This window comes from Lithobates pipiens, unplaced genomic scaffold (assembly GCF_037356315.1).
Source record: "Lithobates pipiens isolate NorthernLeopardFrog02 unplaced genomic scaffold, aLitPip1_a1.2 Scaffold_27, whole genome shotgun sequence".
Lineage (NCBI taxonomy): Eukaryota > Metazoa > Chordata > Amphibia > Anura > Ranidae > Lithobates > Lithobates pipiens.
Window position 1 is genome coordinate 6932130 of NW_027507788.1, and position 25297 is coordinate 6957426.

Genomic DNA, 25297 nt, shown 5'->3' on the forward strand with positions numbered 1-25297 from the left:
AGGGCGGGGCCCTCTGGAAGAAATCTGCCGAGAGGTTTTGTATCATTACATTTGGACCTTTTAGTAACTTTAGAGTTGCAAAAATTATTTCCTGACACAATATTATCATTTTAAAGTCATCCGTGAGCTCCACTCCAGTGACTCTGCCTAGGCCAAGATGATGTCATCAGTCTCCCCTCCCCCAGTGATCAGACTGTACATTGTAACTTTGTAGAAGGAGGAGGAGTCATTACCTCAGTCTCCCTCCCCCCAGTGATCAGACTGTACATTGTAACTTTGTAGAAGGAGGAGGAGTCATTCCCTCAGTCTCCCCTCCCCCAGTGATCAGACTGTACATTGTAACTTTTTAGAAGGAGGAGGAGTCATTTCCTCAGTCTCCCCTCCCCCAGTGATCAGACTGTACATTGTAACTTTGTAGAAGGGGAGGGGTCATTCCCTCAGTCTCCCCTCCCCCAGTGATCAGACTGTACATTGTAACTTTGTAGAAGGAGGAGGAGTCATTTCCTCAGTCTCCCTCCCCCAGTGATCAGACTGTACATTGTAACTTTGTAGAAGGAGGAGGAGTCATTTCCTCAGTCTCCCCTCCCCCCAGTGATCAGACTGTACATTGTAACTTTTTAGAAGGGGGAGAAGTAATTTCCTCAGTCTCCCCCCCCCCCCCCCAGTGATCAGACTGTACATTGTAACTTTTTAGAAGGGGGAGAAGTCATTTCCTCAGTCTCCCCCCCGTGATCAGACTGTACATTGTAACTTTGCAGCAAGTCACAAGGTTGATAAGCGGCAGCCAGGGGCTGATCTGTGTCCGACATTTGTGAAGACAGCCAAGAACTGTACAGACACCAGGATCTATGTGATTGTGTGATCTCTGAGTTGGCAGCTCAGTCCAGGAAGTAGATGGTGACTCAGATGATGCCTGAACATAGATGGCGCTGTTACTTCTGGAGGGGAAAGAAGATGAAGGTATTGCCAGGGGGACTGCTGTGATTTATGTCAGAGGTCATACAGGCAAACGGATCTGTAAATCCAGATATAGAGGCAGCTGAAGTTCTGTTCCAGTCCGGACTTCCCCAGAAAGCCGAGCCTGGCTTTGTACCTCCGTCCAATGAGGACGCTCCTTATATATTAATTGACCAATAGGGAAATGGTAAAGGGGCAGAGCCAAGCTGGACTAGATTTGCACAGAACTTCAGCTGCTATATCTCAGCATCCAATGAACTTTCCGCATGACCCTCCCCCCACCTATGTATAATAAGGAGATGAGCTCACCCATCTTTTCTCTGGTGTTCTGGGAGGTTTTGCTTTTTCTAAAAGATAAAAAAAAAGAGATATTATTAACCCCTTCCGTCCCGGCATCTCTCACCCCCTTCCTGCTTTTTTAGCGCTCTCACACTTTGAATGACAATTACGCGGTCATGTAACACACTGGACCCAAATGACATTTAGAGTTGTCTATTGGTGGTATTCAGTCACCTCTGGAGGGGGAGGGGGGGGGGTTATTTTTTGCTAAACAAATGAAAAAAGACCAAACATTTTGAAAAAAAAAAAGTCATAGTTTGTTATAAAATTTTGCAAACAGGTAATTTATCTACACTGATGGGGGGCACCGATAGATGGAACTGATGGTTGGCACTGATGGGGAGGCACTGAGGTGGAAGCACTGGTGAGCACTGGTAGGCGACACTGATGAGGAGGCACTGATGGGCACTAATTAGCAGCACTGGTGAGCACCGATTGCCAGCACTGTTGAAGCGGCACTGATAGATGGAAATGATGGGTGGCACTGATGGGGAGGCACTGAAGGGGAAGCACTGGTGGGCACTGATAGGCGACACTGATGGGCACTAATTGGCAGCACTGGTGAGCACTGATAGGCAGCACTGGTGGGCAATGATATGCAGCACTGGTGGGCAATGATTGCCAGCACTAGTGGGCACCGATAGGCAGCACTGGTGTGAACTGATAGGCAGCACTAGTGGGCACTGATTGCCAGAACTGGTGGGCACTGATAGGCGGCACTGTTGAGGCGGCACTGATAGATGAAATTATGGGTGGCACTGATGGGGAGGCACTGATTGCCAGCAGTGGTGAGCACTGATAGGCATCACTGGTGGGCACTGATTGGCAGCACTGGTGGGCACTGATTGGCAGCACTGGTGGGCACTGATAGGCAGCACTGGTGGGCACTGATAGGCAGCACTGGTGGGCACTGATTGCCAGTACTGGTGGGCACTTTTAGTGAGCACTGGTGGACACTGATAGCTGGCACTGGTGGGCACTGATAGGCAGCACTGGTGGGCACTGATTGCCAGCACTGGTGGACACAGATTGGCAGCAGGGGTAGGCATTGATAGCGGGCACTGGTGGGCACTGATAGGCAGCACTGGTGGGCACTGATAGGCAGCACTGGTGAGCACAGCGGCAGAGATTTTGAAGAGTGACTGCTAGAAGTAGGATTCCCTAAGTGTGTCCATCATGAATGGGGGGGGGGGTGCAGGTTGGTATCTTTGCCCTGGGCACTGGATGACTTTGTCCTGGCACTGATAGGAGGAGAGAACAGAGTGACAGAGAGATGAGTTCTGCTGAGTAAGAGATAAAAGATCTCCAATCAGTGGGACATATGAAATTTGCTGATTAGAGAGCTATAGGCCTGGCTCAGTAAGGGGCGTGTCAGACCTCTGCAGAGAGACCACTGCTTCCCCACAGGAAGCATAGATTCTACCAGGAAATGAACTGGACACTCAGCACCTTTTTGCTTTGATGCGCTCGGGATGTATTTAGCTCATTTAAAGCCAACGTTTACCTAAAACAAGCAAAAAATAAAATAATACAAATCAGCACAAGGGACATTACTTCTCTTCACCGAGATGTGTCCCTTGTGCTGCTGCGCCCTCCTTCCAATGGATTGGAGAGGGCGGGCCTTTTAATCATCTGCCCCTCCTCCATTCATAGACTGCGGCTCATTCATAAAAGCTGTAGAACATCTTCTATGAATGGAGGAACTGGGTGGGGAAAAAAAAAGGGCTCTGGAACAGTTAATTGCTTTTTTAATATAAGATTGTACAAAAACGTAAAGGGGGGGGGGGGGGGGTATTTACAAAAAGGCAAAACCACTTTGCACTACAAGTGCAAACTACAAGTGCAAAGTGCAGTCGCTGTAGATCCGAGGGGGACGTGCGAGGAAAATAAAAAAACAGCCTTTTACACAGCGCTCAGATCTACAGCGACCGCAATTCCAAGTGCAGTTTCAAGGGCACTTTGCACTTGTAGTTTACGCTTGTTTCCTTTCGTAAATAACCCTCTTAGTGGCGGTTCACACGGGGGCGACGCGACTTGCAGCGCGACTCACAGAGGCGATCTGCACACGACTTCAGCTGCCATTTGCAAAACGACTTCTGTATAGAAGTCAACGCAAGTCGCCTGAAGTCGCCCCCAAAAATAGTACAGGAACCTTTTTCTAAGGTCGCTGCTATTAGAACGGTTCCATACAGAACGGAGCGCCACTTGTCAGGCGGCGAAGTCGCCCCTGCGTGAACCGGGACTAACTCTATGTCATTCTATAACAAACTTTTTTTTTTTTTACAATAATAAAATGATAAAACATAACAATGTGACTCTGTACTGTGCATTCTATAACAATCATTAATAACATATGATAAAATGAATAATAACATATATACCCTGTTTCCCCTAAAATAAGACCTAGCGTGATTGTCGGTGTTGGCTGCAATATAAGCCCTACCACCCAAATAAGCCCTACTCTGTTTCCTCAAAAATAAGCCCTACCCTGAAAAGAAGACCTACAAGGACTTTAACTAGGGCTTATTTGAGGGGTAGGGCTTTTATTGCAGCCATCACCGACAATCACACTAGGTCTTATTTTAGGGGAAACAGGGTATATATATATATATATATATATACATATATACATATATATATATATACATATATATATATATATATATATATATATATATATATATATATACATATATATATATATATATATATATATATATATATATATATATACATATATACACACACACACACTGGGGGTTATTCACGAAAGGCAAATCCACTTTGCACTGCAAGTGCATTTGGAAGGGCAGTCGCTGGAGATCCGAGGGGGACGTGCAAGGGAAATAAAAAACTGCATTTTAGCTTGCACATGATTGGATGATAAAATCAGCAGAGCTTCCCCTAATTTCAGACCTACCCCTCAGATTTACAGTGACTGCACTTCCAAGTGCATTTGTAGTGCAAACTGGATTTGCCTTTCGTAAATAACCCCCCACTGTATGTATAGTAAATTTGAAGTAGTGCAATTTCAAAGCTGCACTGGTGTGAATGGAGGCTACAAAGAAGGAAAAAAAACAAAGAGGGGCGAAGGTAGGAGGAAGGAAGTTGAAAGGAGGGAGAAGGGGTGAAAAATAAGGAAGAAGAATGAATAAGAGAGAGAGAAGAAAGAAGGCAGAGGGGTGAAAAAAAAGGAGGTAGAAGAGAGAAGAAAGAAGAAAGAAGAATGGAGAGAAGAAAAAGGAAGGAAGGAAGGAAGGAAGAAAGATAAAAAAGGAAGAAAGAAAGAAAGAAAGAAAGAAAGAAAGAAAGAAAGGAAGGAAGTATAAAGGAAGGAAGGAAGGAAGGAAGAAAGAAGGGAGAAAAGAAAGAAAAGAAAAGAAAGAAAGAATAAAGGAAGGAAGGAAGAAAGAAAGAAGGGAGAAAAGAAAGAAAAGAAAAGAAAGAAAGAAAGAAAGAAAGAAATAAAGAAAGAAAGAAATAAAGAAAGAAAGAATAAAGGAAGGAAGGAAGAAAGAAAGAAGGGAGAAAAGAAAAGAAAAGAAAGAAAGAAAGAATGGAGAAAAGAAAAGAAAAGAAAGAAAGAAAAGAAAGAAAGAAAGAAAGAAAGAAAGAAAGAAAGAAAGAAAGAAAGAAAGAAAGAAAGAAAGAAAGAAAGAAAGAAAGAAAGATAAAAAAGGAAGAAAGAAAGAGAGACAGAAAGATAGAGTAAGGAAGAAAGAAATAAAGAAAGAAATAAAGGAAGCATAAAGGAAGAAAGAAAGAAGGGAGAAAAAAAAGGAAGAAAGAAAGAAGAAAAGAAAGAAAAGGAAAGAAAGAAAGAAAAAAAGAAAGAAAGAAAGAAAGATAAAAAAGGACGAAAGAAAGAGAGACAGAAAGATAGAGTAAGGAAGAAAGAAAGAAGGGAGAAAAGAAAGAAAAGAAAAGAAAGAAAGAAAGAAGGGACAAAAGAAAGAAAAGAACTAAAGAAAGAAAGAAAGAAAGAAGGGAGAAAGGAAGGAAAGATAACTAATATTCATAACAATAACAGCATTAAAATATCTGTTATAATAAAAAATATTATAATATATAATAATGTAACTCCATCTTGTTCTTTTTGTCATTATGCAACCATCATGTAATAATAATAATATATAATCATGTAGAATTGTACCTCTCTCTGTAGAGAAGTTGGATGGATGGATGGATGATCTCTCCCCGGTCTGGTCGGTGGATGAAGGTCTCGGGGCTTTTATAGTGGAATCCGTTTGAGACACAGAAACGAAACTCTGTGAAGGTTTCAGTTCTTCATCCTCCCAGAATCACTTTCATTTCTCCCAGCTCTATGGGCAGAGGTGTGACGTCATCCTGTACACAATACAGAGTGCTGTGTAATGGTCGGGTGTTTGCTCTGGACACACATTTCCTGCTCCATGTTATACAGCAGATGAAACGGAAAGTAATCCCCAGATAGTGTCCTGTCATCATATAGTGGCGCAGTACGGAGCAGACGAAGCTTCGGAAAATCTCCGAAGATGAACGGTGCCTGCGCATGTGAGTGGAGGTGGTAGTAGGGTTGCCACCTGTCCAGGATTCACCCAGACAGTTCGGGGTTGGAATCATGTGTTCGGGTTTCAGACCGCCTGAAACCCGGACACATTATATAGACTGGACTATGGCTTCCCAGCAGGGTTGCTGGCTGCAGTTGTCTAAGCTGAGAGTGTCTGTTACACTCTCTTTCACACTGCCCAAAACCAGCCCTAACAATCCCCCCCCCCCCAAACACACACAGATGGGAGAGGAGAGAGGGCTCGACCTGCACCTCTTCCCCCACCCCTACCCCTCTGTGTCTGCTCCACACTCTAATCCCCGGCGCTGTGCCTCAGAAAAGGAAAGTTGGGTCCGGAAATTTGAATCCAGCAGCCTCAGATACATCTGGATGAGAGGTGCTGACTGCCAAGGGGTGAGTGAGCTCACCATCCATCCCTGTCTGTGACTGAAGTCTCCCCTCTTCTCTCTCCTGCCTCTGAGTGAGTACACTAAGGTAAATCAGGGTTTTCAGAGCACCCCCTTACATCAGAGTTCCCCTTTACACCAGAGGTCACAGCGTTCCCCCTTACATCAGGGTTCCCAGAGGATGTGGGAATTATGTTAGAGTCCCCAGAGTTCTCCCTTACATCAGAGTCTACAGAGTCCCCCCTTACTTTGAAAGGGAGCTCTGCAAGTTCAGATGTAAAAGGGGAACTCTGTGGATGCAGATGTAAAGGGGGACTCTGTGGATTCATATGTAAAGGGGGACTCTTGTTATTAACTTCATATGATTAGAAATGTTATTTAATAGCAAAAAAAATGTATAGTTTACACTATATAAAAAAATAATAATAATCATGCGCTGCTAAAGTGTTTGGGTTTGACTTGAAGAAAAGGTGGCAACCCTAGGTGGTAGCCCCACCATCCAAGCGGACATAGGGCTGGCAAAATTAGAGGGCCCCTCGCAGGCTCACTTCGCTCGCCACACTTCGGGCACGCCCTCGCTGCGCTCGGCTCTTTTATATTCCTACTCTATGTCCACTTGGATGGTGGGGACAGAACCTGGACTCACGGCGCAGGCGCCGTTCATCTTCGGCTATTTTCGGAATCTGTGTGTGCTGTGTACTGCGCATGCACAGTACACAGCGGACACTATCCGATGGGGGACCATATATGACAGGACACCGGACATGGACCAGAGGCGGCTGGTGATTAGAATTTTTGAGGAGGGGGCACAAACAAACTGAAAAATACTGAAAAAAAACATCAATTGCAGCCAATGTGCCCATCAAATTGAGTAGAATTATAGGGGTCTGATAATGTTGGTATATCTCAACATTATCAGACCCCTATAATACATAATATATACACACATGTATAAAGCAACTGTCACTTTAAGAATTTATCATATGTTTGGTTTGTTTACTTTCCTGGATGTTCTCCTTTTTCCTTTGTTTCGATTCCTGGGAAATCAAAACTACTGGATACGAGACACACAGACTGCTGATCAGGACTCGGGCTGGATTCTTATCTGGGGCATTTTTTGTGCATTTTGCAGATTTGCCCTACAGAACGTGTTCCATAGGAAACCATGATAAACGGACTGCAGTGCAAATCTGCAAAAAGCACTAAAAATGCCATCGGTGTGAAGCCAGCCTCAGGCAGGATTCACACTAATCCTTTTTTTGATGCATTTTTGTGCCTCTGCGTTTTTGGAAAGGGTCGGGGACTTTTTCCCCCCTTTAAAATGCAGCGTTTCGCATGTAATAGAATTCAATGGACCCGCATCCAAAAAGCAAGTACCGCGTTTTTTTACCACGGATTTTGCCGCAATTTGAGGTTTTTTTTTTCATTTTCTTTTTTTTTTTACACTGTATATTGCTGGTTGCTAAGGAGGGGGTCGGGAAGCCAATGAGTCATCAGCTGTCAGCGGGCTTCCCGCACAATGTAAAATAAAAAATAAAAATGCCCAGCTACATAAAAAAAAAATTTGAAGAAAAGACAGTACACCCCCCCCCCCCCCAGGCTCTTGGGTCTAGTATAGATTTGGAGGGGTCCCCCACACACCAATTTTTCTTTAAAAAAATGGCGTGGGGGCCCCCCCAAAATCCATACCAGACCCTTATCTGAACATGCAGCCCGGCAGGTCAGGAAAGGGAGTGGACGAGTGAGCGCCCCCCCCCCCCCTCCTGAACCATACCAGGCCGCATGCCCTCAACATGGGGGGATGGGTGCTGTGGGGCAGGGGGGGCTCTGCTCCCCCCACCCCAAAGCATCTTGCCCCATGTTGATGGGGACAAGGGCCTCTTCGTCAGGGTCTGTGGGCGGGGGGTTTGTGGGAATCTGGAAGCCCCCTTTAATAAGGGGGCCCCCAGATCCCGCCCCCCCCCCATGTGAATGAGTATGGGGTGCATTGTACCCCTACCCATTCACAAAAAAAAAGAGAGTAGTGTAGTCTGAAGGGTAGTGTAGTCTGATTGGTCAAATAACCCTTGAACACTGACACTCACCTTTTCACTGGCTGAGCTCTCCCAGCCACTTTATTTTTTAGCCTCCACCCCTCTGATTGGCTGCATACCCTCAACTTTATTTTTTTGCCCCTTCCTCCTCCTCTCTGATTGGTCACATACCCCTCAACTGTATTATTTACCCCCCCCCCCCAGATTGGTTACATATCGTACCCCTCAACTTTATTATTTATCCCTTCTCCCTCTGATTGGCTACATATTGTACCCTCAACTGTATTATTTACCCCCTATGATTGGTTACATACTGTACCCCTCAATTTTATTATGTATACCTTCTCCCTCTGATTGGTTACATACTGTACCCCTCAACTTTATTATTTATCCCCCCGGTGGACACAGCCATTGACAGATTGCGAATCCACCAGAAAAAAAAAAACGCACTGGACTGCATCTGGTGCCAACGTTCAGCCTCTCATAGAGCTTTGCAGGCGGCCGGCAGTGGGGTTGGAGGTCATTTCCTGCTGCCAGTCTTCTAGAGTGGTGCGACTATGTGCTGCCACTTATCACACCCACCTGCTCCCTCCTATGTCTTATCTGTAGGATTCTCGCTTGTAGGAAAAGTTTTTGTTGCCTTTTTATACTTTGTATTTGTTTTTCCTATTTGCTGCTAATCGGTTTTCTCTGTTATGACGTCCAAAGAGGTGATTTATTACCTGCAACTGCTGAAGAATGACTTGTGGAATCTTTAGGCATCATAGGTGTGCACACAGGGCGCGCCGGGCGTGCCTGGGCACACCCTAATCACATGTCTGCCGCAGATTCTCCCTGATTTTTCACCAAAGCCCCTATTAAAAAATAGAATAAAAATACTGCTCTACCGAAACCATTATGCTGGGGGGGGGGGGGGGGGGTGGATCTGGGAAAGGGGGCATTCAGATTCTGATAAGCTCGGGCCCACAGACCTCTCCACAACCACCGCTCAGGGTTGTGGGTAAGAGGCCCTTGGCCTGGTGTTGTTCAGGAGGGGCACAGATTCTCCCTGTTTAGACCCCTGATTTTTCACCAAAGCCCCCTATTAAAAAATAAAATAAAAAATTCTGCTCTACCGAACCATCATGCTGGAGGGGGGTACATTGAGTATGGGGGGGGACTGAGGCATTCAGATTCTGATAAGACCTGGCCCATAGACCTCCCCGGGCCACAACCACCGCTCAGGGTTGTGGGTAAGAGGCCCTTGGCCTGGCGTTGTTCAGGGGGGCACTCGGTCATCCCCTCCCTTTCCTGACCTGCATGCTTGGTATGGATTTGGGGGGAGGGGGGCACATGGATGTTTTTTCACAATTTTTTTATTTTTTTTGCCAGCAATTCTTTTTTTTTTTTCTTTTTTTTTTTTTTTTTACATTCAGCTGTCAGCGGGGAACCCCTGCTGACAGCTGAATACTCATCAGTTGTTAATGTCTTCCCGGCCCGCTCCTTAGCAACCAGTAGGGATGAGCTCAGGCATGTTCGCATGCTCCACGTGCAGAGCCCGCCAGGAAGTCGGCGCATCGCTGCGCTAATCACAGGCGGTGAGACATTGCCCGATCTCTGCTGCCGAGCTTCGGGGCGATGTCTCACTGCCTGTGATTAGCGCTGCGCCGACTTCCTGGCGGGCTCTGCATGTGGAGCATGCGAACGCGCCTGAGCTCATCCTTAGCAACCAGCTATATACAATGTGTTTAAAAGGAAAAGCAAAAAAGAAACCCCGCAACATGCATGAAAACTGCATGCAAAAACACACCGCAAAACGCACCTGAAGGTCTGCTCTGGGCTCCCTGTATGACATCACTTCCTGGGGTCACCCTGTCACTTTCCCCGACTAGCATAGCGATCTGCATTGCAATACATTCAGTGGAGCCCAGAGCAGACCTTGGGAGGTCTTTTAGACCCTGTATGTCTCATTTAAGAGAACCTGTCACCAAAACAATCATCACATAGGGGACTTTTTGTCCCCTATGTGATGTAAAAAAAAAAGGCAAAAAAAAAAAAAAAAAAAATTCCAAAAAAATTAAAATAAAGTTACACCCAATCACATATTAAAAGATGCGTGCAAAAACGGCTCTGGCAACAAAAGCCAAAACCTCCATTGGAAATCAAATCTCTGCTACTGAAAGCTATGACCACTCGTTGTGTCGTGCCCTCATTGGAGACGCTTTGAAATCAATGAGATGATGGGCAACAAGTAGTTCAATTTCACTATAGTAAAATGATTGGATCACCGGAGTAGCCCCAACCTGAGGACTCAATCACACCATACATGTGCAGAAAAACCTCAACAGATGTGGTGTTAACGAGCCCTAGAAGTCCTCCTTGTTATTTCTGGGTGTAGCAAGATGGCGGATCTGTGAGCTCTAGGACAGGTAAGGATCTGTCTCTCTCTCTCTGTGTAATGAATTATAACGTTGGTGATTAAAGCTCCTTCAGCTGGGGGGGTGGGGTGTTATACACGGGTCTAAAGCTCAACATACACATTACAATCCATGGTGGCTACACCGCTATTGGTACAACCATTTAATCGATGTGACTAAACTGATTGGATTAGGATGGCGAACCAAAAACCATCAATTCAGGAAGTTGATAGGAATTTGTTGCTAGATATTCATCCATCAGTGTGTGTGTGTTGGGTCATTTTAGAATGTGTATATTTATGAAATAATCATTTTTAATTGTTTAGATTTATGATTGATGGATTGCATATTCATAAAGGGCCAATCGAGATATATATATATATATATATATATATATATTTATATATTTTTTTTTTATTTTATTTTTTTTTTTTATTGATAATTGCTGGTTTGAGAACCTAAACTAAAAAAAAGTCTGAATTTTGACTCTTGCCATGGCCTTTACGCAGCCATATACTACCCCCCCCCCCCCCTTTTTTTTTTTTTTTTTTTTTTTTTTTTTTAAATGCACTTTAACACGCAGTAAAATGTAGCATATTTTCTGCGCATTTTTGTTGTGTGAATGAGCCCTCCCATTTATTTGCAGGAAATGTGTGTTGTTTTCTTCTTATATATTTTTTTTTATGTTAATTTTTTTTTATTCCTCATGTGATTCTGAATTATTTATTAGCTGCTACTATGTATTTAATTTGAACGGAAACCTAATCCTTGGAGAATACAATTTTATTAAATAAAATTAATATAATATTTGTTTTTATTATTAATGTATGTGTATAAGGGCCGGTTCACACTGCGGCGCGAGGCGAGGCGACACGGCTCGCCTCGCCTCGCTCCCGCAAGTCGTCCCCATTGAGTACAATGGAACCGTTCTGAGAGGAGCGACTCGAGTCGCTCCGACTCAGAAAAAAGGTTCCTGTACTACTTCGGGGCGACTTCGGGGGCGACTTGCATTGACTTCTATGCAGAAGTCCTCTGCAAGTCGCCGCTCACCCCCCCTGCAAGTCGCGGCGAGGGAAGTCGGAGACGCCTCGCCGCGGCTCGCAGTGTGAACCGGCCCTAAAATATATATTATTATTATTATTATCATATTTTATATATATATATATATATATATAATTTTTTTTTTTTTTTTTTTTACAGAGTCAGACTTGTAGCCTTTCCGGTTGTCAAGACTTCAGGCTAGACCCTGACCCACCCACCGCCACCATGGAGCAGAGAGAAGACCTCACCGATCACGAGGCTGTGAAGGCTTGTATTATTACAGGTAGGGTTCAGCCCATGTTTTTTTTTTTTTGGGGGGGTGGACTTTCTAAGGTCCTACATGTGGGTGGTGAACAGTGCTGCTGGGGACCCAGACCTTTATAATCTTCTAAAGTGGAGTTCCGCTACTGCTGACTTTTATTATATGGTCACTTACCTGAACAGAGAGCCCGTGATGTCTGCACCCCCCCCCCCCCCCCCCCCCCCACCCCCCCCCCCCCGCCCACCCCCCAAGCCGATCTTTAGATTGACTGTCTGGTGCAGGCACTGCCATTCCAAGTAAGGGAACCCGACAGGGAAGCCTTTTTCGGCTTCATGGCCTACTGCACATGCACACTGCACTTTCTGATTGGGGCGACCAGCGGAGGAAGGAGGAGGAGGAGGGGGGGGGGGAGAATGACCTGTCAAATGTGACACCGGAGGGGGGGGCGCAATTAAGTGGAAGATCCACTTTTGGATCTTGAGCGCGCTTTAAGTCCTCCAAGCTTCTTTAGTCTCTGTCCATTGCATTGCACAGCATCCTGGAGAATGATCCTCTTGCTACCATGTCTCTCTTTCTTCTCTTCCCCCCCCCCCCTTTTTTTTTTTCTCTTTTCCCGCTTGCGCTGTCACCTACTTCCCCTGTATTACATAACCGGTTCTGGGTAGAGCACCCTATGATGGCATCCCCTTCAGTGACCCAACCAAGGCTGGATACGTGGGATAATATACCATATGTTCAAATCTTTGTGGACCTCTGACCAATGCACCTATATGAGATTATTGAATGTCCCATTCCAAAACCATGAAGTTACCCCCCCCCCTTTCCCTATGATGATGAATATAGAGGGCCACCAATAAGGCAGTACACTTGGCCCTCCCTGTACCTCTCCTCCTGTCCCATCAGTTCAACAGGGGAGACCCGGCAACTGACAAGCAGATGTACTGTCTTATCGCGGAAACGGATTCCCAGAGGCTCCCCTTGCAGCACAACCGTCTTCTCCTCCTCTACCTTCCTCCAGCTTTCAGCTTCTTTCCAGGATCTGAGCCCCCCCTCCACCCCCATCCATTTCTATTGCTGCTCCTGTGTTTATTAAGAACTGTTTACTATGCTTCAGTTTGTGGATGAACAGGGAGCGTCTGTACAGAACACTTCCTGTTCATTCACTCTCCAGCGTAGCTGAGGCTGCTATGAAGGGTATTGAGGAATCCATGTCCTTTTTCAGTTTTAAAAGTGAGACATAGGGGGTTCTGTTTAGAATCCTGACGTTCCACCAAAGTCCCCCCCCCTCCCCCACAGGACTAATAAAAATGTGTGTGGGGTGGGGGGCAGAGCTTGTTTACACATGCTTGCTCTCTGAAGAGGGATCCATGTTCAGATCACCCTTCGGAGCATTTAACAGGCGGTCAGGAGGTATCACCACCTCACTGCCTGCTGTAACTCTCACAACCCCGCTCTAGCTTGACGGGGGGGGGGGTGTGGACTTCTGCCACGGCCGCTAAGCAAAGCATCACAGCCATAACATACGTACACCCCCCCCCCCCCCTCAGCCGCTTTTAGAGGGTGGTAAAAACACAGCTCAAACGTGAGGTCTTGCCACCCATCAACCTCAGGTATAAGTGAGTCCTAATAGAGAAGAGCCTTCCTCTCCTCCTACATTCCCCCCATGGCCATTAATATTGAGCTGCCTTACACACTGTAAAATGAATTTCTCTTTTGTTCATTGATGGACATGGCTCTTTAATCTTGACCTTGGGGTTATATCGCCACCTTTAGAAGAGAACTAGGCAGAACATAACAAAAAAACAAGCACAGTACCGCCCAGGGGGTGGTCCTACTGGCTATAACCCACTCACTCCTCACCCAGCAGCTCAGTTCATCAAGAGTGAGGGGTTATAGCCAGTAGAACCACCCTACCTGGAGGTACTGTGCTTGCTTTTTTTTTTTTTTTTTGCTGTGTTCTGCCTGGTCCTTTCCTAAAGGTGGCGATATAACCCTAAGGTCAAGATTAAAGTGCTGTGTCCGTCAATGAATTTCAGAGAAAGGGATTTTACGGGAAGTACAAAAATCCCATTATGGCGTTGTGCCCACTTTGTGGATCTAAAATCCTCCCCAGTCTTCTTGGAAGACTTTCTACAGGATTTTGAATGTTTCTGTGGGAATGCGTGGCCATTTGTGAGGTCAAGTACTCATGATGGGATGGGGAGAATTAACAGGACTTTTCACTGGAGATGCCTCAACTCTTTTGGGGGGGCCCATATTTGTGAGGTCAAAGTACTCCTGATGGGATGGGAGGACCTGGCTCATCATCGGTGTTCCAGTTCACTCCCAACAAGGTCAGGGCTCTGCTGAGGTCACTCGAGTTCCTCCCCACCAAACTGGTCACTGGAGATGCCTCAACTCTTTTGGAGGGGCCCACATATGTGAGGTCAAAGTATTCATGATGGGATGGGAGGACCTGGCTCATCATCGGTGTTCCAGTTCACTCCCAACAAGGTCAGGGCACTTGAGTTCCTCCCCACCAAACTGGTCACTGGAGATGCCTCAAGTCTTTTGGAGGGGCCCATATTTGTGAGGTCAAAGTACTCATGATGGGATGGGAGGATCTGGCTCCTCATCGGTGTTCCAGTTCACTCCCAACAAGGTCAGGGCACTCGAGTTACTCCCCACCAAACTGGTCACACCATGCATTGGAGCTGGTTTTGTACCCAAGGGGACAATCATGGTGGAACAGAAAAGGGTTTTGACCAAACTGTTACCACAAGGTTGGAAGAGCACAATTGTCCACAGTGTCTTCGTAATGATGGAGTGTTAACAGGACTTGACAGCACTGGAGATGCCTCAACTCTTTTGGAGGGGCCCACATATCTTGAGATATATAATATATATATATTATTATAATTCTGTCTTTTTTTGTGTTCTCAGGGTTGAAGGAGATGTACCTTTCTGAAAGTCTTAGTGATATCAACCTACAAACTACAGAGAAATGCTTCCCGTGCCATAGGTAGGTTGGAAACTTAAAGACCCCTCTACGGTATTAAATGTTTTCCAATGCTCAGCCTTGTTGGCCTCCAAGAGAAACCTAATGAAAGCCAAACTCCAGACACCACCTCTTATTTAGCTTTGGATAGACCGGGAGGGGTTGGAGCTCCTGTCAGGCCCTTTTTGCTGTCTATATACCCATTAGAGAGATTATCTGCTCAAATGATGAGGGAACTCTTCAACACGGACGCACATTTAGTAGAGTGGGGAGGAAGGTTAGAACTTCTGACACTGTATTTTATCGCCATCTGTACCTACTGTATGCCTGGGGGTTGGCTTTAAAGGATAAGTGCACTTATTCATTTTGTCTCCTTTTTTGTAGACTGGCGCAGTCTCCTTTCTCCACTGCAGGTGGCGCTCAACTGCAGCAGCATTTCAGGAGAAGAGGAAGTTGTGGAGGAAACTGTTCCTCCTATGGTTTCCTAGGTCAGTAAGGAAGCAATCTGGTTGGATGCTGCCAGCCCATGTGACTCCCTGGGTGGCCATCTTGGGTCAGGCAGAGTATTTGGAGAAGTACAGCCAAAGCTTGTTTGGCTGTACTTTTCCTGTGGATCACAGGAATGCAGTTCATTCTGCACTCCTGTGACCCATTTTTAGCAGACAGCGGGCTGAAACCCACTGTCAGCTGATGTCAAGACTCGGGCAAGATCGCTTCAAAGTGGCCAGGATCCGCCCACATGCCTGGACCGGCACCCGGCTCTGCCTCTCAGCGAGCCGCTGAGCTGGCTGCTCCCAGTGCTCCAGTGAGTGATTGGGGGGGGGGGGGGGGCAGAGCAGTCACCAGTCACGGACAGTCACCAGCACTTTGCTCACAGAGCTGTGAGAACTGAGCGATTGGCGGTGTTTGATCTCTCAGCTCTCAGCGTCTTGGAATCCTTTCTCGCTTGGGTGCAGACTGGCCAGGCTGCATTCCACCCTCTAGGACATACGCTTTTGGCGGCACTTATTTCTACTTTGGCCATCCATGCTATGATGTTCCCAGTTGGATGTCTTCCCACTGGTTGTATCGGTGAACTTTCTTCTCAATAAAAGTTCTGTTTCTTGCAACCATACCTTGTCTTCACTATCGCTGCACCCACCCACACCTTGACCTGACCTAACTTCATACCTTGCCAAATCCAAAAGGGTTGGCTTTGTTTAGGGATATGTGTTACCCAGCCACAGAAATTTGTAGCCACCCTCCTCTAAGATGAAGTGGAGCCAATTTTTAATACACCATGAGCCATTTTCCTGCTGGTACATCCAGGAGACCACATGGCTGGTGACATGTCGGATGAGATTGAAAGTAGCATTGCAATAGATCCTCATTCATCAATAAAGCCTCATGATCTGTCCTCCTTTATTGCTTCCAGGGTGGTCCTGGCCTCAGTCAGTCCTTACTTCAAAGGTCTCTTCAATGTTCCCACGAAGGAGGCTGAGCTCAGGGAGGTTTGTCTGCCGGATGTCCCCTCTTCTATCATGCAGACCATCCTGAACTACGTCTACATGGGGGAGGCTCATCTCACTATGGACAACGTGGAGGAGCTGTTTATGGTGTCCAGCCGCCTCCAGATCAGGGCCATACAAGATCTGTGCAGCAGGTAAAGATTGGTGGACCACTTTAAAGGACTTCTTGTGTTTGTTTTTTTTTTTTTTTTTTTTTGTTTTGTTTTTCGCATTGGGAAAGTGCTACTTTGTAAAAGAACATTAAGAAAACGCGCACTTCCTATTTCTCAAAGCTATAACCTGATATTCTGCTGCTAAATTTGGATGGGACGTCTGAACTTTATATCCATGTTTTTTATGGTTATTAAGAACCCTTTCAATGTGTGCGTTTTTTCATTCTATGTAGAGTATGTAATCCTCATGCAGAGTAGTACCCTGTTTCCCCAAAAATAAGACCTAGCGTGATTGTTGGTGATGGCTGCAATCTAAGCCCTACCCACCAAAAAAGGCCTAGTTAAAGTCCTTGTAGGTCTTATTTTTGGGGTAGGGCATGTTTTCCGGGAAACGGGGTAGGGCTTATTTGGGGGTTATATTGCAGCCATCACCGACAATCACGATAGGCCTTATTTTCAAGGAAACGGGGTAGATAAAAGTATACCACCCCCCCCCCCATATGGGGCCTGGGCAAGCAGGGGGGCCCAGGCAGCAGGGTGAATCGAATGTGGGCAGGGAGTATGATCGGGTGGTGGGGGGCAGTTACTGAAACCAATCCCTCCTGTATGGCTCTCTGCAGCAGCTGCAAGCCTGTTTCTCCTTCTCCTCCTCCTTCGTCGTCCTTCTTCTTCCCTTGTCCTCCTTCGTCCTCCTTCTTCTTCCCTTGTCCTCCTTTTGTCCTCCTTCTTCCCTTATCCTCCTTTTTCCTCCTCCTTCTTCTTCCCTTGTCCTCCTCCTTCTTCTTCCCTTGTCCTCCTCCTTCTCCTTCCTCCCTGTGTACCATACCTGCCCCCACTCCTGCAGTGCTGCCATTTTATTTTTTTATTTTTATTTTTTCCCACCAGCAGCTGCAAGCGCACAATAGGATCCTTCAGGATGGAGAGTGGTGGAGGTGTCTGTAAAATATCAGATCTACCAGCCCCTTCCTTTGCTGAATGAACACAATGAGTATTCGGTACCAATCGCTCACTGTGTTCATTCATAACGAAAGCATAGTCCGGAGGGGGGGGGCTTTGTCAGGTTGGCTGTATGGGGCCCCCATGGTTTCTAACCACAGCACTGCTCATATGTAAATGAAGGAAGCTGTATTTGCTCATCATTTAATGAGCACTAGGTTGTGCTGTCCAGAAAATTAAGACTGTGCACCTCTGTGTTTTCCTAGTTCTCAGACCCAATCTAACTGACAGAATGGGAAGGAAAAAATGCAAGCTGCAATCAAGGATAGTTCAAACACTTTATTGTTCTGGACAAGCAAGCAAAGGCCTAGCATTGTGGTTGAAACCTGTCAGAGGAGGAGATCTTGGGTAGGGTACAATCTCTACTTGTTTGTCCAGAACGATGAAGTTTCAAGTCCTTGAATTTGAGGTTTATAGAAAAGTTTTATGTTGCATTTTTTTATTCAACGCCTTTCCTTTTTTTTTTTTTTTATTTCTTTTTTTCTTTCTTTTTTTTCTTTTTTTTTTATAATTTAGTTACCTAGTGAAGAGGCTGGATGACGAAAACTGCCTTTGGATTTATAGATTAGCCCACAGTCACAATCACGGAATCTTCTTGGAAGGCACATTGAACTATATTGGTCGGAATCTGAGCTCCCTATCTGTAACAGAAGACTTTTTCCACTTGGAGATGGATGAACTGGTCAACATCCTGTCTTCAGATGCTTTGATGGTTTCCTCAGAACTTGCCGTCTATAACATCGCTCGCTCCTGGTGGGAATTTCGCACCCAGAAGGACAATCCTCTTCCCCTAGAACTGTTGAAGGTTGTCAGACTACCACTTATGAATCCAGACGAGCTGGAAAAGGTCAGCGGGGACATCTCCAGCGAGGACTCCGGTCTCCAGCCTCCAAAAGAAATTCGATTGCGCCGAGGGATGTTTGAGGAGAGAATACTTTGCATGGACACCATCGCATTCGAAGAAACTGACCCGGAAGCAAACGAGGATTACCACTTGAATGCCTACGATCCAACAACGGAGTCTTGGATGAAGATTCCCTTTTGCGGCTTTTTAGAAAATGCTGGAATTGCATCTATAGGGTGTTATTTATATGTTTCCGGTGGGTTTAGGCAAGAACGTCGTCCTTCCAACGCCCTGCACCTGTATGATTCTGAATTGAATGAATGGAAAGAGCTCCCTCCTATGACCCATCCAAGAGCTTGCCATGGCTTCCTTGCCTACAGAAACGTGCTTTATGCTTTTGGCGGACACAACAACCGCAGACTCCTAGACTCAATGGAATGCTTTAGCGTGTTGGACAATACCTGGCGCAATGTGGCGCACATGCCCCAGGCGCTACATAGCTTTGCTAGTGCGGTGCTGAAAGGAAGACTGTTTGCTATAGGTGGGATGGCTGGGATCGGCGCATACCGTTTACACCATAAGGGGTTCCAATTATATGACATACTGACAGACACTTGGAGCCAGTTTTCTCTACCAGTGGTCTTTTCGGGGGCTGGAGCTGTGACAGTGGGCGACAAGCTATACGTCATTGCAGGTCACGACCCCAAACCTGGCGATCAGGAGGCCTACGGACCGCCCAGCGAAAAGACCAAAACCATTTGTAGGAGCTTCTGCATGGATCATCTTGGGCGAATTTGCGATGGTGCTATTCCGCCCATCTTGGCAAGCCTTTCCGGCTCTGCGGTTGTACGCTGGAAGCACAGGATTTATATCATGGCAGGGGACGGTCCTGGGGCTATGAGCCACTATACGATTTTCTACTGGAGCCCGGGTGAACCGAAGTGGACTCTGTGCAAGAAAAAGATCCCTTTTCTGTTTGACGGTTATGGCGGCGTCACCCTGCCCATTCCCCTGAAACACCTCTCCACCATCATTCCCTGCAGGAAGTCGGACTACAATTTTAAACGTTCTGGTTATGAAGAGGAGGACGGGTCGGAGGAGCGTGAGTCGGGGCAAACCGGTGTAGAGAAAATTGTAGCCAAGGATTCTGATGAGAATGTCTACGTGGAGTGACCACACAAAAAGGAAAACCCACCCGGATGAGGAACCCGGACACTGAAGTTGTGTGTAAAGTGGACACATCCATTCTGAGCCTTTCCCCCCTGGAATAAGCACGCAGCAAATGAAGTCAGAAATTACCCGCAGGCTTGTTCCAGGTCAAAGACCCCTGAAGAGGTTTTACTTTTCTGGGACTAGGATCCAATGCCATCATTTGGAGGGAGGTACATGGGCAACATAAGATATTCAGCTCTGTTACAGATGTGGAATTTATCTATATTCGGTTTGTGTATCAATAAAAGAATATTGCACATACTCGTAATGTGAATTCAACTGGATTGAGAAAAATATCTTCTGAACTCTGAGGTGATGCAAAAGACTCCAATTTTAATGCAGTTCTGTAGTCAGGAATATACTACTAAATGTATAGTCCTTGTACAGCAGAGCTCGGGTTAGGCGAGGAAGAAGCGGCACAATAAGACAATCGGTTGTGCTGCATTACATTGGCCATGCTGATGGGAAAAGAAAGCAGAATGGCATGAGGGGTTAGCTCATTAGTTGCATCTTGTTTTTGCTGTCTGGTCACAGGCTAGCATAATAGCCCATTATAAGAACCTTTCCTTAGAACAAAGTCCTCCAGTGCTGCACTGCAGGGCAAAAAGGGCAGCTGCCCTGGGCCCTGTCATTGTTGTGGGGCCCAAAACAGCTGCCTCATACTTGCCAACTATCCAGGTTTAAATTTCCTTGTCCCTTGAAGTTTTAGTCATTTGCTGTGTCCCAATATCTCAGTGTAAAGTGCTGGTACTAATGCTGCCCAGCTCCGCCCTATTGTTGTGTGTAGATGACTCTCCTGCAGACCCTGTGTTTACATGTAAATAACCGGCATTCATATGTAAATAGAGGCAACAATACTAAGTAAATAGCTGCGGCCGATGGCATTGATATGTAAATAAAGGCAGCATTCATATGTATATCATGCTCTCCTGCTGTGAGATGATATGCTTTAACCTCTAGCAACTAATCAGTGAGCCATAATGTGTGCTGTAACCTCTAGCAACCAGTCATTAAGCAGTAATGAAATGCTGTATCCTCTGGCAACCAATCACAATTGCTGCCTGATCTGATACATTAAACTGATTTTAAGTCTAGCTGCTATTTATTGTATTTCTCAGAGCAGGTGAAGAGGGAAATTGCATGGGGGGGGGGGGGGGGGGGAGCAAGAAAAATTTTGCCCAGGGTCCAATCTATATTAAAGACAGCCCTGCTGCACTGTCACCACGGAAAGTGTTGACCTCTTTACCCGGTTTTCCTTCTGGGTTTGCAGCCTCCAGCTTCATGAGTGGCTGGCGGGGCGATGACACCACCCCCCCCCCCCCCCACGCGCATGCGCATTACAGGACAGACTCTGAAGGTATGGCACTGTAAGCCGGACCTTCAAAATGCATGCACTGGTGACGTCACGGTGAAAGTTTTTAGGAGAAATTCACAGTACCTACAGGTAAGCCTTTACTATAGGCCTTATTATAGGTCTACTTGTAGGTATAAGTGGTAAAACTGAGTTTACTACCACTTTAAGATGCCGGCACCTGAAGCCAGTTGAAGAATTGGCACAGGGGAGGACATCTCTGGATGTCTGAACAGATAAGTGTTCTACAGTGTGCTACAGCAGCTGCTGACTTTTACATTTGTAGGGGGAGCCTGGAGCTCCTCTTTGAGTGAATTTCCCAAACAGGGGAACAGTTCCAAAACTACCAAAAAGTTGTTTGCCTTTTTTAGTTACACTTTTTAACTGCAGCCAGTGGTGTATTTTTGGTTTTGTGCTGCCTTAGGCCAGACTAAAATCGGGTGCCCCCCCCAACAAAATTTGCCCCACCCCTTCCTCTTTAGGCTCCACCTTTTCAGAGGTGGTGGCGGGGAGGAGGAGAGGTGGGGGTCAATAGATAATATTTAGTAGAGAGGGTATCTAAAAGACAGTACCTAATACAGAGGTGGGTAATGGGTGTCAAAAAGACGAGACGCTAATGGTAGGTTATATACCAAGTGAGGGGTAAACTGTAGAAGCGTGGGTGTCCATAGAGCAGTAGGTTATATAGAGAAGGGTAGGTGTCCATAGAGCAGTAGGTGGTCTAGAGAAGGGTAGGTGTCCATAGAGCAGTAGGTGGTCTAGAGAAGGGTAGGTGTCCATAGAGCAGTAGGTGGTCTAGAGAAGGGTAGGTGTCCATAGAGCAGTAGGTGGTCTAGAGAAGGGTAGGTGTCCATAGAGCAGTAGGTGGTCTAGAGAAGGGTAGGTGTCCATAGAGCAGTAGGTGGTCTAGAGAAGGGTAGATGTCCATAGAGCAGTAGGTGGTCTAGAGAAGGGTAGGTGTCCATAGAGCAGTAGGGGGTCTAGAGAAGGGTAGGTGTCCATAGAGCAGTAGGGGGTCTAGAGAAGGGTAGGTGTCCATAGAGCAGTAGGGGGTCTAGAGAAGGGTAGGTGCCCATAGAGCAGTAGGGGGTCTAGAGAAGGGTAGGTGCCCATAGAGCAGTAGGTGGTCTAGAGAAGGGTAGGTGCCCATAGAGCAGTAGGTGGTCTAGAGAAGGGTCGGTGTCCATAGAGCAGTAGGTGGTCTAGAGAAGGGTCGGTGTCCATAGAGCAGTAGGTGGTCTAGAGAAGGGTCGGTGTCCATAGAGCAGTAGGTGGTCTAGAGAAGGGTCGGTGTCCATAGAGCAGTAGGTGGTCTAGAGAAGGGTCGGTGTCCGTAGAGCAGTATGTGGTCTAGAGAAGGGTAGGTGTCCGTAGAGCAGTATGTGGTCTAGAGAAGGGTAGGTGTCCGTAGAGCAGTATGTGGTCTAGAGAAGGGTAGGTGTCCGTAGAGCAGTATGTGGTCTAGAGAAGGGTAGGTGTCCATAGAGCAGTAGGTGGTCTAGAGAAGGGTAGCTGTCCATAGAGCAGTAGGTGGTCTAGTGAAGGGTTGGCGGTGATAGGGCAGTAGAGTATAGAGCACTGCCCCCTGCACCAACTCACTAGTGTCACTAGCGAATCAATATTTACTATTGGTTTTCAGCTTCTCCTCCCCAGTCAAACAGGACAGGAGGTGGATCTAAAGGAGACCGAAGAAGTTGTGGCTGTGGGGGGGGGGGGGGGTTGGTTGTTAAAGTTTAGTACCAGCCACCACTGCAAGGGTCTGTAGAGTCTGTAGATGTGTACACATGGTCAGGTAGGTGGTCCTAGGATTCTAATGTGCTGTAGGTAGGTGTCCCTAGGATTGAGGTGACGCCAGCTGGTCGGTCTCCATTCTCCAGGCTTCGGATGGGACATTGAGGGTCCCCACTCACCTGCAGCCAGGGGCAGAGCAGAACCGATCCCCAGGCAGTCCCTCTTTCTCCCCATTTGTTAGTCCCATAGAATGTCCAGAGCAATGTCACTTTCCTTTTATTCTCCTCTCTGCTGGGCGGGGCGATCTATGGTGTGGCACCTAGAAGGGGGTGGCCACAGAGTCCAGGTGAACCGCCGGATGATGTCACCGGAGGATTGGCAGCTGCAGCTTAGCCACCAGAAGAGAAGCTTAAATATGAGACAGTCAGAGGGTCGGTGTTAAGTGTGGTCCACACCCCCGTAGTGATGCCACTGCTGGTGTCCCTTCTGCCTGGGGGAGCCAGGGGGAAGCCTTTAAGGCCTCTTTCACACTTGTGCGACCTGGCCACGATTTTGCTGTGACTTTGACGTGACTTGAAGCAATGCCTGTGTAATCTTGAGGTTCCCCCACGGATTTCCAATGAGTACCATTCATATTTGTGCTTGGAGGTGGAAGACCTCACTGGACTGACTTGCTCGGTTAAGGGTCTGTGAGTGATGGCAGGGGGCTTGTTGGGGAAGTTCGTTCCCGGTGAATCAAGCCTAACTTGGCAGAAAGGTGGCACTGGGTCCCTTTTTGAGGGCTTGGGCTGCTACCTCTGGGTATGTCCTCAAGGTCGTTTCCGAATAAACTTGAGGATGGGTAAAAGGAGTGCCCAATATCCAATCAGAAGTAAATAAAAGGTGAATGGTGGTTGTTTTTATTGGAATTAGTAGGGCATGATAAAACCAACGCGTTTTGGGGAACAAAGTCTCTCCCCCTCTCTCCCCCTCTCTCTCTCCCTCTCTCTCTCCCCCCCAAAAAATTATATAAAAAAAAAAAAAAAACACTTTTTTTTCCTCAGTTTAGGCCGATACGTATTCTTCTACATGTTTTTGGTAAAAAAAAAAATCCCAATAAGCGTTGATTGGTTTGTGCAAAAGTTATAGCATCTACAAAATAGGGGATAGTTTTATGGCATTTTTTATTAAAAAAAAAAAAAAAAATATATATATATATATATTATTTATTTACTAGCAATGGCGGTGATCTGTGATACATTATATTTTTTATTGTAACTGCGACATTATGGAGGACACATCGGACACTTGTGACACATTTTTGGGACCATTCACATTTGTGCAGTGATCAGTGCTATAAAATTGCACCGATTACTGTAAAAGTTACACTGGCAGTGAAGGGATTAACCACTAGGGCTGCTGCAGGGCTTAAGTGTGTACTAGGAAGTGATTCTGATAGGGGGCGTGGCTGTGTGTGACACATCACTGATCACCGCTCCCGATCACAGGGAGCTGTGATCAGTGACAGTGTCACTAGGCAGAACGGGGAGATGCGGACACATCGGACAATTTTCACACACTTTCCATTGGCATTAATACAGCAATCAATGCTCTAAAATTGCATTAATTACTGTAAAAATGTCACTGGCAGTGAAAGGGATAAACCGCTATGGGGGAGGGGGTTAAGTGTTTCCTAGGAAGGGAGTCTAACTGTGGGGGATGGGCTAGTAGTGCCACGGCGCTGATCGCCGCTCACGGTGACAGGGAGCAGACGATCGGCGGCCTGTCACTAGGCAGAACGGGAAGATGCTGTGTTTACATTGGCATCTCCCCGTTCTTCAGCTTCGTGGCACGATCGCGGACATCATGTCCCGCGGGCATGGAGCTCGCGGCAGGCACGTGCGCGCACGGCGAGAAATTCAAAGTAACATACAGGTGCGTTACTTTGCCCAGCCTTGCCATTCTGCCGACGTAAAAGTACAGGAGCCAGTTGACAAGCGGTTAAGTCGGAGTCAGGCCTATCCACGTGCTAGCTGTGCCTAAAGAGTTGTGCTGGAGGAAGAGGAAAGAATAGTCTGCCGCAAGAGTTGTGCTGGAGGAAGAGGAAGGAATAGTCTGCAGAAAGAGTTGTGCTGGAGGAAGAAGTGTCTAATTTTTTCCCAAACTTTGCAAATCTTTCTGGGCATCCCATGAATTCCTTAACCCCATCCAAGTTATAATCCCTCAATAAAATACAAAAAAAAAACAAAGCTGACCGACTGTTCATTGTCTTGGAGTGGCTGGAAGTGAATGCTGGGCTGGGCAGGGTGACAGGTGGGCCACAGTCACTCAGCAGCCCCTATGGGGGTACCGCTACAAATGCATTACGCTCATTCATCAAATCAAGAAATCTCCTTGTGATCCTGCTCCTCCCATGAATACTGTAACGACACCCCGAGTATGAAAGGGGTTAAAGCCATTTAGGACATTCCATTTCTGAACACAAGGGCAGCTACCGAACACTCCAATCAGCCGAACAAGAAACCCATACAAATAATTCTTCCTCCAAGTACGAGACGAGGCTCTGTACGGAGGGTCAAACAGG

At 46.5% G+C, this 25297-nt stretch overlaps 2 protein-coding genes across 2 annotated transcripts in view; one reads left to right on the forward strand and one right to left on the reverse strand.

Moving 5' to 3' along the window:
• Positions 1-5571, reverse strand: part of LOC143933456 (sacsin-like) — a 35075-nt gene extending 29504 nt beyond the window's left edge. The window contains 3 exon segments of the mRNA XM_077456360.1: positions 1-24; positions 1267-1304; positions 5450-5571. The exon segment at positions 1-24 is cut by the window's left edge and continues 59 nt beyond it. Of these exon segments, the coding sequence (XP_077312486.1) occupies positions 1-24; positions 1267-1270 (28 nt within the window). The 5' untranslated portion in view covers positions 1271-1304; positions 5450-5571.
• Positions 5572-11862: 6291 nt separating this feature from the next.
• LOC143933457 (kelch repeat and BTB domain-containing protein 8-like) lies at positions 11863-19913 on the forward strand. The gene is made up of 4 exons (XM_077456361.1): positions 11863-11984; positions 14886-14964; positions 16355-16582; positions 18113-19913. Exons 1-4 carry the CDS (start codon positions 11927-11929, stop codon positions 19611-19613), a joined length of 1866 nt encoding a protein of 621 aa, XP_077312487.1. The 5' UTR covers positions 11863-11926; the 3' UTR covers positions 19614-19913.
• Positions 19914-25297: the final 5384 nt, after the last annotated feature.